This window comes from Rana temporaria, chromosome 3, assembly GCF_905171775.1.
Source record: "Rana temporaria chromosome 3, aRanTem1.1, whole genome shotgun sequence".
NCBI classification, from domain to species: domain Eukaryota; kingdom Metazoa; phylum Chordata; class Amphibia; order Anura; family Ranidae; genus Rana; species Rana temporaria.
Window position 1 is genome coordinate 139,888,380 of NC_053491.1, and position 16,701 is coordinate 139,905,080.

At 45.2% G+C, this 16,701-nt stretch overlaps 1 protein-coding gene across 7 annotated transcripts in view; it reads right to left on the reverse strand.

Annotated features, from left to right (window-relative positions):
• The window catches only part of SRPK2 (SRSF protein kinase 2), a 239,223-nt gene that overhangs the window by 93,308 nt on the left and 129,214 nt on the right, over nt 1-16,701 (reverse strand). For all 7 annotated transcript variants that reach the window (XM_040343512.1, XM_040343508.1, XM_040343510.1 and 4 more), the window contains one exon: nt 454-599. In XM_040343512.1, coding sequence (XP_040199446.1) covers nt 454-599 — 146 coding nt within the window. The remainder of the gene's footprint in view (nt 1-453; nt 600-16,701) is intronic.

Here is a 16,701-nt window from a genome sequence, read left to right on the forward strand (position 1 = left end):
TAAGAGGGGTGATGTGGGTGCATATTTATAATGCTAAAAAAGGAAAACTTCTTTAAAGAAATATTAACTTAACTTACAAAGGGGCGGTGAAAATCCATCAGCGTTGCTTACACAGGCCAAAGCTGACCAAACACTGCACAACAACCTATGGTCTATGTAAATCATACTATATAAAACAGACAGACTATGCAAGGGCTGCAGAAATTAATATAGAAGTGGGGTGTGTTTCCGCGCCAATGTGATAAGCAAATAATTATATCATTAAGTGAAATAAATTACTTAAATACCAAGCTGCTCCTCTGAAAACAAAATATATAAAATAAAGATATACTGTGCAATGAGATAGAAATGTGGAAGAGGGCGCAACCTCAGTAACGCCCTCTTCCACATTTCTATCTGCAGAAATAAAATAAAAATAAAGTTGGAAAAATACAGCTGTTGTAGTTTACTGACCTTTACAGTAGTCAGCAGGGTCTTCTTGTTCCTCATCGTCAGATCCCAAAATCTCCTCCTCGGGCTCTGGAGGTGCTGGCTCAGGTATAGGAGGTGGTGGTGGAGGAGGTGGAGGAGCTGATGGTGCTTTCTGCTGAGCCTCCGGCCTAGAATATAGAAAGATTGACTTAATTCATAGAAGATGTAATCATTTCTAATCAGTAAAACCAAACATTGTTTTTTGATTGATTGGATAGATTGATAGCAGCACAGCCATTGGCTCCCGCTGCTGTCAATCAAAACCAATGATGCAGGGGCAGGGCCGAGTCCTGCTGCCTGTGTCAATGAACGCAGCAGCAGGACACGGGAGTGCGCCCGCACAATTTCCCCGAGGGCGAGTGGCTCTCCAAACAGGTCACTCGAGAAGAGGAGCCAGGAGCACCGCTGAGGGACCCCACAAGAGAAATATAACCCGTGCAAAACCAACTGCACAGGGGAGGCAATTATAACATGTTTGTGTTTTTAAAATGAACCTTTGCATATCCTTTAACTGAATTTCTGAAAGTGACAAAGGTATTTATGGGCTCCAACCAAGGCGCATGTGACAGGTTGGGTTGCCACCTCATCCCTTTAAACCTGAACACATGTTAATTACACAGGTTCTGTGGCTGATTAAGGTGGTAATTAAACTCACTTTGTGCCTTATCTGCATTAAATTAGCCTCAGAATCTGTGTAATTCATATGTGTTCGGGTGTAAAAGGGATGAGGTGGCAACCCTAGTGACAGGCTGACAACGCAAAGAACACTTAGGCCAGAACCTTATAACAGAAGTGCATAAACATGAGCATTCATTTCTTTTGTAATTTGTAATATAACCTGTATATTTAAAAAGACAACTATTTTTTAAGTTTCATTAACTTGTTAAAGCGTATGTAATATTTTAGCAATCTGGTTTACATTTACTTGAAATATAAATCACAAATTCTACAACAAGAAAAAAATACCAAATTTGAAAACGTAGCTAAATTTTACAGGTCTTTAAGATCACCAGGCTGTACTGAATTTGTTTAGTACATCAGCTGCGCCTTATTTGCATGTCACATGGTGGCTGGTAACTCCGCTTCATTTACCATTCTCGCTAAGGTTTAGTTTTCCTTGTTTATCCAATGCATTCCTGTGAAATGACAATGTAAATGATGTGTTTCTTGTTCATGTGTCTCTGGTGCAACCTTTTGCTACACTAATCCCCTGAGAACTGCAGTAAAGTGTCCATTATTCAAAAAGATACCAAAAAAATGCAGAAAAGACCACATAAGCATGATTTATTTTAATTAAAGGAGCTTATTCTATCTTAAATAAGACAAAGATCACCCTTACTTAAAATAACACACACACCATTGCCCTTGTACAATCTACCAATCCACCTTGTATTACCCTACACCTCGACAGACTGATCCCAAAGAGGAACTGTAAGCCTTTTAGATTCCCATGTGAAATACACCAGCTTCATGTAATTCATATGAATGCGTGTTAATGCAGTTACAAATCCTTGTTACTATGTATAGCTTGCACTATAAAATGTGAAGGGGGGATGGTCACATCTTTTCGCTACATACTGTACATAATCTCCACTTCCTGCTTCTGCATTGCAAGTCCCCTCAATACAAGATATGGTTTGTCTGATTGGAAACAATCTGCAGTCTCTACTAATGTGAAACTGTCACAATGCAAGGGCAGGTGTAGGCAACCCCGGGCATGGGTGTCACAAGTGGCACGCAACGTCCTCCCTAATCAGCAGAGAAGCACAGGGAAGTGTCAGTGAGACACAGCTTCTGCACACTAATGCATTCCAAATTTAGAATTCCACATGCCGCACCTGCACTGTGCCCCCACACAGAAACCCCCCCTCCCCCCTAGCATTTCTGGCTGTGGTCATCCTGAGTAAGGGCAGATGATTCCTGTAGTATTTACTTCCTGGAATCCATCTACCCTTAGCCCAGGAAATCATGTAGGAGAGTGTGCTTAGCTGGGAAAACTCCTCCTCCCCTCCTGAAGACTCATGGGATTGTATGACACCAGCAATGTAAAAAAAAAAAAAAAAAAGTTAAAGGGTCACTAAAGGAAAAATGTGTTTTTGCTGAAATGACTGTTTACAGGGTATAGAGACATAATAGTTAATGGATTCCTTTTAAAAACGATTAAAAATAGATTAAATTCAATCATATAATGTACCTGTAGTTTTTTAGTTTCGTTTTTGCATTTAGTTTGGTTTTAGCATGTTATGCTGTATCTGTGCTGGACAGAGCCATAGAGCAGTATTGGTTTGAAAACTAAACTAAAATCTCCCAGTACTGTGGTGATCAGGAAACAGACAACCAGGAAGTGTGCAAAACAGAGGAGAATTACAGCAACATCAGAGCAAAAAGGAACAATGAGGACATGAAACCAGGACTGCAGTAAGGTAAAGGAAGCGATTTAGCTAAAAAAAATTCCTTTAGTGACCCTTTAACCACTTAAGCCCCGGACCAATATGCTGCTAAATGCCCAAAGGCGTTTTTACAATTGGGCACTGCGTCGCTTTAACAGACAATTGCGCGCTCGTGCGACGTGGCTCCCAAACAAAATTGGCGTCCTTTTTCCCCCCACAAATAGAGCTTTCTTCTGGTGGTATTTGATCACCTCTGCGGTTTATATTTTTTGCGCTATAAACAAAAATAGAGCGACAATTTTAAAAAAAAATGCAATATTTTTTACTTTTTGCTGTAATAAATATCCCCCAAAAACATATATAAACATTTTTTTTCCTCAGTTTAGGCCGATACGTATTCTTCTACCTATTTTTGGTAAAAAAAAAAAATCGCAATAAGCGTTTATCGATTGGTTTGCGCAAAATTTATAGCGTTTACAAAATAGGGGATAGTTTTATTTTTTTTTATTTTTGTACTACCAATGGCGGCGATCAGCGATTTTTTTCGTGACTGCGGCATTATGGCGGACACTTCGGACAATTTTGACACATTTTTGGCACCATTGTCATTTTCACAGCAAAAAATGCATTTAAATTGCATTGTTTATTGTGAAAATGACAGTTGCAGTTTGGGAGTTAACCACAGGGGGCGCTGTAGGAGTTATGTTTCACCTAGTGTGTGTTTACAACTGTAGGGGGGTGTGGCTGTAGGACCGACGTCATCGATCGAGTCTCCCTATTAAAGGGATCACTCGATCGATGCTGCCGCCACAGTGAAGCACGGGGAAGCCGTGTTTACATACGGCTCTCCCCGTTCTTCAGCTCCGGGGAGCAATCGCGACGGAGCGGCTATAAACGTATAGCCGCGCCGTCGTCCCGGATAGCTCCCCGCGGGAATCCGACCGCCGCATGTAGCGGGGGGGGGGTCCCGATCGGACCCCCGACCCGCGGAAAGGCAAGGACGTACCTGTACGCCCATTTGCCTGTACGTTCCATTCTGTGGACGTACATATACATGCGGCGGTCGGGAAGTGGTTAAAGTGGAGTTCCAGCCTTTTTTGATGTTTATTAAAAGTCAGCAGCTACAAAAAGCATAGCTGCTTGCTTTTAATAAACATACACTTACCTGCTCCACTGTCCAGTTCCGCTCCTCTCCGCCGGCACCTCCATCCTAACTGTGGGCACCCGGCCGTGACAGCTTTCAGCTTCACGGCCAGGCACTCACTGCGCATGCGCGAGGGGCGCTGTGGTACCTGATTGGACAGGCGATCGCCTGGGACCTGTCACTTGTCCCAGGCGATCGCCTACAGAGATGGGCAGCCAAAAGGCGATATGACGTATCGCCTTAGCGGTCCCTGGGCGGAAGGAGGAAGTGGGACAGGAAGTCCCACTCCTCCTGAAGCCCCCATAGTTTTGTGTTTGTTGGACTTGTGTGCCGTTTCTATGCAAGACAAGTTCCTGGCCAACGCCCTTCGGACAAAACCCCTTCGCTTTGTGGAAAATTTGATCGTGTTTACCAGGCTTTACACTACCTTTATGTGAGTACATCTCAAGTTTTTATACATTGGCTTTTACTACTACACTGAAAGTGGGGCACTTCCCCCGTCTCCTCTATCGTTTTATATCAGTCGGAGTTGAGGTCTCCACCGGACGCATTGATATGCTGTGTTTTATCCATGTATATGAATGTGCGTGAAATCAAACGTGAAGCTTTAACTGTGACCAGGCACAGGCTACCTCCTTGGTCTGGTTCATTTGTGCCCCCTGAGTGCTCTGAACCATGTCTGGGAACGAAGGAACAGGTGGTCCAAGGAAAAGTTCACTTTAGTATGCATGTAAACCATGCCTGAACATTACCGAGTAGGAAGCAGAGATCATTGTGGTCAGAGTGGCAAAGATGATGATGTAAGCATACACAGTAACAGCTCCTTTCAAGCACAGGGGATACATTTGAAGCATGGTTCACATCAACCATGCCCAGTGTAAGTACATCCATAAGCAGGCCATACATGGTCGAGTTTTGAACAAATTTTCTTTTCAAAATCAGAAAGTTCGTTTTTTTTTTTGTGATCCAATGATGCCACCATTGATTTTCGAAATTCGGCGACCAAACCATCATGTTGCCGGGAATATTCTTTACTCTCTGGGAATATTATTTTCTTACACATGCGCATTTTTTTTCTATTACATTTCTCGCACGATTCTTCAATCATTGATCAGAAAATAGTTTTTCTAAAAATTTCCAACATGTCGGATTTCTCAAATTTGATTGCCGCACAAAAAAATTCTTGGATACGATTTTCTAAAGGAAATTCTTTTGAAATTCGAACAGTGTGTGGCCCCCATTAAAGCGGTTCACACAGGGGCGACTCGTCAGGCAACTTAGCCGCCTGACAAGTCGCGCTCCGCTCTGTACCAAGGAGCCGACTTAGAAAAAGGTTCCTGTACGACTTCAGGGTTACTTGCATTGACTTCAATACAGAAGTCATTTTGCAAGTCACCTCTGAAGTCGTGTGCAGATCGCCTTGCCGAGTTACTCGGCAAATCGTGCTGCCCATATGTAAACCGGCACTTAAACAAGGGTGATCTCTCAATTGCTATTCCTGTAGCCCAGGGCTCGACAAATCCCGGTTGACAGGCCGTGAGCGGCATCCGGCCGGATGCTGCTCACAGCCTTTTCCCAGGATCGCGGCGAGCAGGATATTTTAGGCGAGGCCGCGACTCCACTTCCGGCGGCGCTCGTTTTCGACGGACGCCGCCACTGCATGTTGGTTGCCTGGCCCGTGTTGTTGGCCGAGGTCGGGGGACCCCGTGTTGGCTCCCAACCAGACGCCAGACAGGATGGCCCAATGGGAGAAACGGACGCCAAGCGCCCTGTGAGACGCTGGGGGCGTCCCCTGAGCTCCAACAAAATGGCGGCTGCCGGACTTCCGGTGGAACGTCTTGGAGTGTCAGCACACAATGTTATGGAGATACAATGGGATCTCTCTGGTTATATATTTTTTTCACATTTTTTCACCTTTTTCGTTCCCTGCCCTAAGTTTTTAAATATCAATTATATAAATGAGATGGCATGCCTGTCACCCATCCTTTTGAATGCCATTAAGCCAAATATTTGCTGGGTGGGATATTAGTATCTCTACTTTTAATAAACACCAGCAGGCTACGGGAAAATGGCTGCAGCTGCACTTCCTGTATGACAAACAGCTGAGTTAATTGACAGTCCATCAAACAAGTCACCCTATATAAGGTATCTCCCCTATGCCTCTCACTACTCCTGAGGAAGTCACATGATAGTGACGAATGCGCATGAGACCACTGAGAGGTATCGGAGGTGACGTTGGCGACAGACTGCTCCCCTTCTTTTTTACATGCCTAATTGCATTTTTAACAATGTGAGTACCCTTGTTTATTATTTACGAGAATTAAAAATTTTAAAAACGATATTACACTATCGATGCTTTATTCCTTTGGGGCGAGATACTGATCAATCTGGGACGAGACTTCCAAGGAGGACCTGTCGTTTCTGGATCAGAGCCCATCTGGTTAACCATCTAATGTGGTTGGATCTATATGCTGTTACCTTACAGCAGTAAGGTAAGGGGACATCCTCATTCATTTTAAAAGGATCACTGGATACCCATCCCCCTTTCACCTCACACTGCGGACCTACATCAGCACCCTTTTCTCAATTTTTGGACTTTTAAATTATATATTATATATATATATATATATATACATATTTTTTTTTTTTTTTTTGACACAGCTTAAGCCTTGTTTATGGACTGTTCATCACCTGTTTAATATTGTTACCCATCACAGTTATTTGGGTGTTGTGTTATACACCATTTTTTGCACTATCCATTTCCTCATTTTTTAGTGTATTTTATCACATTAAGAGAAATGTGTGGAGTTATATGATTTGCACCAGTATCGTTCACTGATCATTTTTTTGTTTATGCTATTTTTGGTTATACTGTTCTCATTTTCAGTTATACCTTTTTTCATTCCCTTCCCCCACTTGTCCATACACTTGCCCATACACCACCCATTAGCGCAGCACTACCTTCCCCATTAACAATTAGGCGAGGCCTTGTCTTCGGCCTAGTCCGTGGAGCGCCGGTCCTAAGTTTTTAGTGAGGCTGCGGCTTCGGTCTAGTCCGCAGCCTTTTCCCAGGATCGAGGCGGACTAGGCTGAAGCTGCAGCCTCGCCTAAAACTTAGGACCGGCGCTCCGGACTAGGCCAAAGCCACGGCTCGCAGCTTGCGGCGATCCTGGGAAAAGGCTGTCCCATGGAAACAAGGTAAATCAAGCCAAAGAAATAAAGAAACGTCCAATGTTTATAATATAATGTTTACCCTTTGTTTATATTCTGCAGGAAGTGAATATTTTACACATTAAACTAGTAAGCTTTTCCCTCGCCGACATGGAGGCGCATCACTCAGAAATCCAGGAACTGTGACGTGCGGAAGCCGTCAAACCCCCCCCCCCCCCCCCCCCCCCCGCACTCGTGCTCTATACTGAATTTTATTTCTTTGTTCTAAGTTTTTCTTTTTTTCTTTTCTTTTCTGTCCTATTTTTGTGCCCTATCCCACTGGGGCACTGTGTCCATGAACATTGACCGCAGGCCTCCGCCGTGAGAGGGCAGCCTCGCGGATGCCGTGTAGGGCCCAAGTTTGAGGGCTCATTTACACCCTATGTTTTTGACTGTTCTTGTTTGGGGAAAAACTATTCCCACCCCTCGGGCAGTTGCTGGAGGGATGGGACATAGTCGGATAGGCACCTGGTGCCTGGGAAGTTTGTTGTTTTTTGTGTTAAATGTGTATGCTATGCTCAATGTCTTTTGCTTTGTAAGGATGGTGCCCTGCACAGGTTATGTTGACATGTTTTGTGGTATACTCTGGGACCTGCTGCTCCTGAGGTGTCTCGAGATGCTCATATATTGGTGTGCCGCCCTCCCCCCACCCCCTCGGCCTGATGGCTGACCGCCCGCCTAACTCATTCTCTATCCTTTCTTGGAATGTCAGGGGTCTCAACTCCAAGTTTAAAAGGGCCACCCTTTTTCAGTATTTGAAGTCCCGCCCTGCACAACTGATCTTACTCCAGGAGACTCACCTCATGGGCAGCAGGATCCTGACCTTAAAAAAACCCTGGGTTCAGCGAGCGATACATGCTACATATTCCACGTATGCTAGGGGGGTGACAATCCTTGTCCATAAGAACTTTCCCTGTGTAATTGAGGAAGTCCGTACGGACCCTCTGGGTAAATATGTGGTACTTGTTTTTACATTATGGTCACAGAGGTACATTGTTGTCAATATATACATTCCCCCTCCCTTTTCTTCAGCCCTATTGTATGAGGTTTTGAATAAGATTGCGCCTTTCTGCCCGGGGAAGATTATGGTAATGGGGGACTTTAATGCCACCCTGTCCCAAGAACTAGATAGACCTACCCCGCCAAAATCTCGATCCTCCGACCTACTGGCCTGGGCTCAGGCGGTGGGCCTGGAGGAGGTCTGGAGGTGGAAGCACCCGGATGTGCGTGCATATTCCTGCTACTCTGCTTCTTACAAGACCGCGTCCCGGATAGATCTGGCCTTTTCCAACCCCGCACTGTTAGCGGATGTGTTGGAGGCGGACTATCTCCCCCCTACTGACTGAATTCTGGGAGCGCAATGCTGATACGGCCCCCCCGGCCGTAGTTTGGGACACCTTTAAGGCATATACAAGGGGGCAGTACATCTCTATAGCCAGTGTCAAAAAACAGCATTCGGCACAGCTGGGTGACTTAGAACAACTGGTTACAGACCGCACTGCTACATACAATGCTGACCCCTCATCGGACCACTTTGAGCTGATGATGGCGGCCCAGCGTGACTTACACCTCCACGTGGCCGAGGCCACTCGTCTGGAAATGCACAAGGGTAGGCAGAGGGCCTTTGAGCAGGGTGACAGAAACGGACGGTTTCTGGCCATGATGGCTCAACATGATCAACCTCTTACAACTGTATCTCTCCTCCGGACCCCGGGAGGGGGGACTGTGTCCTCCCCTCAAGAAATACTGCAGACCTTTAAGGACTTTTATGGGACGCTCTACTCTTCTGGGCTGCCGGCGGACTTCCGGCCTGAGACGCTAAATGATCTACTAGATCCTTTGGCGCTGGACTGGCTCTCCGACCAGGAGAGGGAGGCCCTAGTACAGCCGTTTACAGCTTTCGAGGTCCAGAATGCCATCCAGTCCTTTCCACCGGGCAAAGCACCCGGACCGGATGGGCTTCCCTTAGATTTCTATAGGGCTCATGCTAGCCTCCTGGCGCCCCTGTTGGCTCAGCTATACACTACGTGTTTGGCTGCTGGCAACCTCCCAGCTTCTATGTACCATGCCCACTTGACACTGATATACAAACCTCCCAAAGATCCTACCTCCTGTGGCTCCTACCGCCCTATTGCATTACTGAACACTGACTTTAAAGTACTTACCAAGCTGTTAGCCCTGCGGTTATACCCCATGTTGCCCACGGTAATAGACTCTGACCAGACGGGGTTCATGCCCAGAAGGTCTACGGACGTTAATCTCCAGAGGCTTTTCACTAACATCCATACCCGACACATTAATACCGGAATGAGGACTGTGGCCTCGTTAGATGTGGAAAAGGCCTTTGACACGGTCGAGTGGCCTTTCCTGTGGGAGACTCTGCGCCGAATGGGTTTTCCATTACTCTTCATAACTTGGTTACAGGTAATCTACAGGGCCCCCACATCGTCAGTACGCCTGGGCACTAGGCAAGGCTGCCCTCTTTCCCCGGCCTTATTTGCCCTTGCCATCGAACCAGTAGCAGAGGCATTACGTACATCCTGTCACATTAAGGGACTCAGGGTGGGTCTGCTGGAGAGGAGAGTGGCCTTATACGCTGACGATATGTTGCTTTTCCTAAACGATGCTGGCCCCTCCCTGCAGGGTGCTCTATCTGTACTGGACACGTTTGCCCTGGTCACTGGACTCAGGGTAAACTGGTCCAAATCCCTCCTATTCCCAATAGACCAGGCTGCCAGATCTACCTCCCCTCAGGACAACCCCCTATGCTGGGTAGACACGTTTAAATACTTGGGAGTACAGGTTTCTACCTCGGCCTCTGACTTTATCCCCCTTAATCTCTCCCCTGTTTTGGTAGACGCCCAGTCCAAATTCAAAGCATGGGGCAACCTTCCTCTGTCGGTATGGGGGAGGGTGAATCTTCTTAAAATGAAAATAGTCCCCAGACTTCTCTACCTCTTCCGTCATTCCCCGCAGTGGGTGCCTAAGTCCTTTTTTGCTAAATTGAATAGACTTTTCTCCTCCTTTATCTGGGGGACCTCTTCGCCGAGGTATAAACTATCTACCTTAATGAGGCCGCGAACGCAGGGTGGAATGGCATTTCCTGATTGCCACAAGTACTACCTCGCCGCCCAGCTGGTAACGGCGGCCTGGTGACTGAAGCCGAATGGTACAAACACCTCCACTGCTCTTGAGGCCTCGGTGGTTGGCTCGTTGGAGGCCCTTCAGCTTTTGCTTTTCAGGGGCCCCCGCGCGCCATACTCTCTGACCCCCTCTATGACCACCACCCTGCGGGCGTGGCGAACCGGCCTGGCCATTGAAAAATGTAAGCCCACTGAAATTTCACCCAACGCCCCGATCTGGAAAAACCCTACATTGGACCATTTTTACAGACTGATGGATCCCCTTGCGTGGTCAAAGTACGGCGTGAAACTGATATCACATATTATTTCGCAGAACGCGCTGAAAACCTTTACCGAGCTTTCGTCAGAATTTAATCTGCCCTCTCATTATCGGTTCACGTACCTACAACTATCGCACGCTTTCTCGGCTCAGTTTCCTTTGTCCTCCTGTATTGTGGCCCAGTCGGAGTTGGAGAGGACGCTTAGATTTGATTGTGGCGTGAAGCCCACCTCGCACGTATACTCCTTCCTACTCTTTGTGTCCCTCCATCCCCTTGACGGGCTGCGAGCCAGGTGGCAAACGGACATTCCCACATTAGATACAGACGACTGGGATGACATATGGGACCTTCCCTTCTCCACGCTGGTGTCAGTTCGCGACAGACTGGTGCAATACAAAATAGTGCATAGGGCATACTTTACCCCCCACAGGTTGCACAAAATGAACCCCACACACTCACAGGAGTGCTGGCGTTGTGGCGCCTCCCCAGGCGATTTTTCACATATTTTCTGGAAATGCCCAGAGGTGGTGCATTATTGGGAGGCTGTGTTGGAACTGACCAACAAAATTGCTGGGACTCACTTACCCTTGACTATGGAGGTGTGCCTTCTGGGCATCGTGGACAACATTGTCCAAACCTCAGCCAAGCGCACACTAGTGAGCGTACTGCTCTTTTATGCCCGTAAAAATGTGGCCATGCATTGGAAAAAACCCTCACCCCCATCCCTGGTACAGTGGCGGAGCCTTCCCTTATATAAAGACACATATGCTAATCGCGGATGTCCGCAAAAGTATGATAAGGTATGGCGGGTCTGGGTGGAGGAGCCGGAGACCGCTGGCTAAGACATTCTTTCTGGTCTCGTTTGATGCGACATTCCCCCCCCCCACCACCACCTCCTTCCTTGAATGTGTCGGTTGGTACGAACCTCAGTTTGATATCATGTCTAGTTGCAAGGGTTACTGTCTCTCTGATGTATCAGCTGCATCTCATGACGAATTGTAAGACGTTGAGTTGTCTATGTCTTGTATTGTCTAAATGTACTGTGTATTGTGTTTGAAATTCTTCAATAAAAATATTTTTCAAAAAAAAAAAAAAAATAGTAAGCTTTTCCCTGACAATAGGGATTCATCTAGTTCTGGAACCCTTCTTGCCCTAATAAGTCATTACCAGCAATCTGTGTAGAATTTCAGTAATTGAACTTGCACAAGGAAATCTCAGTGCGCTGGCAGGATGGTAAAAAAAAGTCCTGCCAGCCGCATCTTTGATGCGCTGTAGGAGCGGTGAATACACCGCTCCTAAAGTGCCCCTGCCCATTGAAATCAATGAGCGATTTGCGGGCTGTTTTAACCCTTTTTCGGCAGCTAGCAGGGGTTAAAAGCGCCCCGCTAGCGGCTGAAAATTGTGGCAAACATTACGGTAAACTTTACCGCCAACGCCTGCGACGCCCCAGTTTGAAAGTACCCTAATACTAAAAAAAAAAAACTGGCTCCTAACTTTTTTAGCTGGCTCCTAGATTCAAACTAATTTTGTCAAACCCTGCTGTAGTCACAGACCAGAAGGCGTCAATGCTGCAGTGAAACGCCCAGAGCCCTGTGTAAATCTGGAGTATCTTATCGCCTTTGGAAATTGCGATCTGTGTCAGTAAAAGCATGCCCAACCAGGCGCCTTAAAAAATCCAGCTTCTTGTTTTTGATTTCCACATATTACGATCACTGCCAAGTTTCTCTTCAGTGCTGTAAAGCCTCATAGAACCCTTGTGAAAACTATGCTTCATCATTTGCACGATCAGCACTATCAACCTGAATAGACTTCAATTCAGAATTTTTACACGCTGACCTAATCAAACCACCTTACTTCTCCACAATATACTTTGGGCCAACCAAGCAACAATGTTCTTTTCACGGTGTTCCTCTAACAATACTGCAGTCAATCACTGAAGCCTGCAAAATGCTAGAACAAATAGTCAGTATTTTGACCCTTCTGTTACCATGCATTTATCCAACGCACCAAAAATGTTACTTCAGGAAGTGAAGGAAATCTCCCCAATAGGACATACAGTGAGGAAAATAAGTATTTGAACACCCTGCTATTTTGCAAGTTCTCCCACTTGGAAATCATGGAGGGGTCTGAAATTGTCATCGTAGGTGCATGTCCACTGTGAGAGACATAATCAAAAAAATAAATTCCAGAAATCTCAATTTATGATTTTTTAACTATTTGTATGATACAGCTGCAAATAAGTATTTGAACACCTGTCTATCAGCTAGAATTCTGACCCTCAAAGACCTGTTAGTCTGCCTTTAAAATGTCCACCTCCACTCCATTTATTATCCTAAATTAGATGCACCTGTTTGAGGTCATTAGCTGCATAAAGACACCTGTCCACCCCATACAATCAGTAAGAATCCAACTACTAACATGGCCAAGACCAAAGAGCTGTCCAAAGACACTAGAGACAAAATTGTACACCTCCACAAGGCTGGAAAGGGCTACAGGGAAATTGCCAAGCAGCTTGGTGAAAAAAGGTCCACTGTTGGAGCAATCATTAGAAAATGGAAGAAGCTAAACATGACTGTCAATCTCCCTCGGACTGGGGCTCCATGCAAAATCTCACCTCGTGGGGTCTCAATGATCCTAAGAAAGGTGAGAAATCAGCCCAGGACTACACGGGAGGAGCTGGTCAATGACCTGAAAAGAGCTGGGACCACCGTTTCCAAGGTTACTGTTGGTAATACACTAAGACGTCATGGTTTGAAATCATGCATGGCACGGAAGGTACCCCTGCTTAAACCAGCACATGTCAAGGCCCGTCTTAAGTTTGCCAATGACCATTTGGATGATCCAGAGGAGTCATGGGAGAAAGTCATGTGGTCAGATGAGACCAAAATAGAACTTTTTGGTCATAATTCCACTAACCGTGTTTGGAGGAAGAAGAATGATGAGTACCATCCCAAGAACACCATCCCTACTGTGAAGCATGGGGGTGGTAGCATCATGCTTTGGGGGTGTTTTTCTGCACATGGGACAGGGCGACTGCACTGTATTAAGGAGAGGATGACCAGGGCCATGTATTGCGAGATTTTGGGCAACAACCTCCTTCCCTCAGTTAGAGCTTTGAAGATGGGTCGAGGCTGGGTCTTCCAACATGACAATGACCCAAAGCACACAGCCAGGATAACCAAGGAGTGGCTCTGTAAGAAGCATATCAAGGTTCTGGCTTGGCCTAGCCAGTCTCCAGACCTAAACCCAATAGAGAATCTTTGGAGGGAGCTCAAACTCCGTGTTTCTCAGCGACAGCCCAGAAACCTGACTGATCTAGAGAAGATCTGTGTGGAGGAGTGGGCCAAAATCCCTCCTCCAGTGTGTGCAAACCTGGTGGAAAACTACAAGAAACGTTTGACCTCTAATTGCAAACAAAGGCTACTGTACCAAATATTAACATTGATTTTCTCAGGTGTTCAAATACTTATTTGCAGCTGTATCATACAAATAAATAGTTAAAAAAATCATACATTGTGATTTCTGTTTTTTTTTTTTTTTGATTATGTCTCTCACAGTGGACATGCACCTACGATAACAATTTCAGACCCCTCCATGATTTCCAAGTGGGAGAACTTGCAAAATAGCAGGGTGTTCAAATACTTATTTTCATCACTGTAGATGGTAAAAATCCTAACGTGATTATAACCCTCCCTTACTCTAGCCAAAATAAAAAAATAAAAAAGCAGCCTTTAGTTCTACTTAAAGCGGATCTCTGCCGGAAAAAAAATATTAAAAGCCAGCAGCTACAAATACTGCAGCTGCTGACTTTTAATATTAGGACACTTACCTGTCCTGGAGTCCAGCGACGTCGGCAGCAGAGGACGACCGATCGCTCATCCCTCTGCTGCCCCCACCGCCATCCTTGTGAGGGAATCAGGAAGTGAAGCGCTCCGGCTTCACTGCCCGATTCCCTACGGCGCATGTGCGAGTCACGCAGCGCCGTCCTCACTGGTTCCCGTTTCTTTCTGGGAGCCGAGTGTCTGACAGGTATCTGCACCCCCCTCCCCCCTGAAAGGTGTCAAATGTGACACCGGAGGGGGGAGAGGGTTTCGATGAGCGGAAGTTCCACTATAGGGTGGAGCTCAGCTTTAAATATTTTTTTTTTCTAATGTGAATTGTAAAGTAGGGATCAGAGAGAATTACACAGCATAGTAAAGCTTAATCGTTAAAAAAACAAAAACACATGATCTCGATTCAACCCCCCCTCACGATCTCTATGCAGAATTTCCTGATTCATTCATGTAATAAGTGTAAGGAGTTCTCTGCTCACTCAGCTGTCAAAAGAAAAAAAACAGGCAGCCTGCCAAGTTTTTCACAACATTGTCAGCACTGGTAGAGAACTATAAACATTGTAACATTTTGTTCTTAGATCAAAGGGATGAACTTTGGTCGGTAAATGAGAAAAGTTTAACCACTTAAAATGACTTAGGCCCCTTTCACATTGAGGAGTTTTTCAGGCGGTACAGCGCTAAAAATAGCGCTGCTATACCGCCTGAAAAACTCCTGCCCAGCTACCTCAATGTGAAAGCCAGAGGGCTTTCACACTGAGGCGATGCGCTGGCGGGAGACAAAAAAATCTCCTGTCAGCAGCATCTTTGGAGCGGTGAGAGGAGCGGCGTGTATACCGCTCCTTCCCATTGAAAACAATGGGAAACCGCGGCAATACCACCCGCAATGCAGGCGGTATTAACCCTTTATCGGCCGCTAGCGGGGGTTAATACCGCACTGCTAGTGGCCGATTCCCGCGGCAATCTCGGCTGTATAACGCCGCTATTTTTAGCAGCGATATACCGCCACCGCGGCTACAGGTCCAATGTGAAAGGGGCCTAAACCTTTTTCTGACACTGGTTTATTTAAAAAAAAAAAAAATAATCTATTTTCTGCTAGAAAATTTACTTGGAACACCCAAACATTATATATATTTAGCAGCGACCCTAGGGAATAAAATGGCGATTGTTGCTATATTTTATGTCACACTGTATTTGCGCAGCAGTCTTTCAAACGCATTTTTTTGGGAAAAAATACACAAAAAAAAAAAACTAAAAAAACAGTAAAGTTAGCCCAATTATTTTGTATAATGTGAAAGATGTTACGCCGCGAGCAAAAAAAAAAATGGACTAATTTTAACGAGAATCGTGCAGCTCTACTCAGAAGTAATCCTACCAATTACAGAAATAAATTCAGATTATTATACATGGAATAAACTTTCTGATTTTACCCCATTTGGCATAGCCTAAGCTGCTGAGTGCTTTCACGTGTTGCTTGGAATTGTGATTTAAAATGACTTACTTTATTATACTGTACTTGGGCTCATTGGGCCTTAGGTTTTAGAATAAAATCCAGAATACAAGCCATTTGGGAAAAAAAAGAGATGCAAGCCCCCAAATAAAATAATAATAAAAAAAAATGTTTATTCACCCAGCTAACAGACACCACAGTTGTCAGAATGCCAGTCTGTGCCTGAGAGCTTGCATCCGTGAACTGTGGAGAAGTGCCAATACAGTGCAATCTGTCTTTTCCATGATTGTTTGCACTGAGCAAGCCATTATGTGATGACAGATGAAAACATATTAGAGCAATCAACAAGAAAGTTTGTAATAGAAAATAAAATAAAAATGTTAATAAATGCATCTACCGTCCCATATGATAAGGGATTTTTATTAAGAATGAAAAATGCCCATGTAACACTAATTCTAGGTTCAAGTATTACTTCACATTATATTTCATGTCATATCATGAACAAGCTGCTCCAAGCACGATGCTTTACATGCAAAGTGGGGTGTCTATAAAGAAATACTATCCTTCAGCAATCCTGGGCAAATGCCAAACAGCCATCATAAAACCCAGGTGGTTTGAAATCCGTATACATAAAAGCCTTGTGAAAATTCTCGTCAACCAAAATGAGCTCAAGTTCACAGCTAATAATACAATTACACAGAAGTCAGCCTGTATAGGCAAGCAGAATATAGAGCTTACATGACTGTAGGGTTGGCATCTCTAGCAACAGCCACAACCAATCACAGCGATCTGATGTATGACGT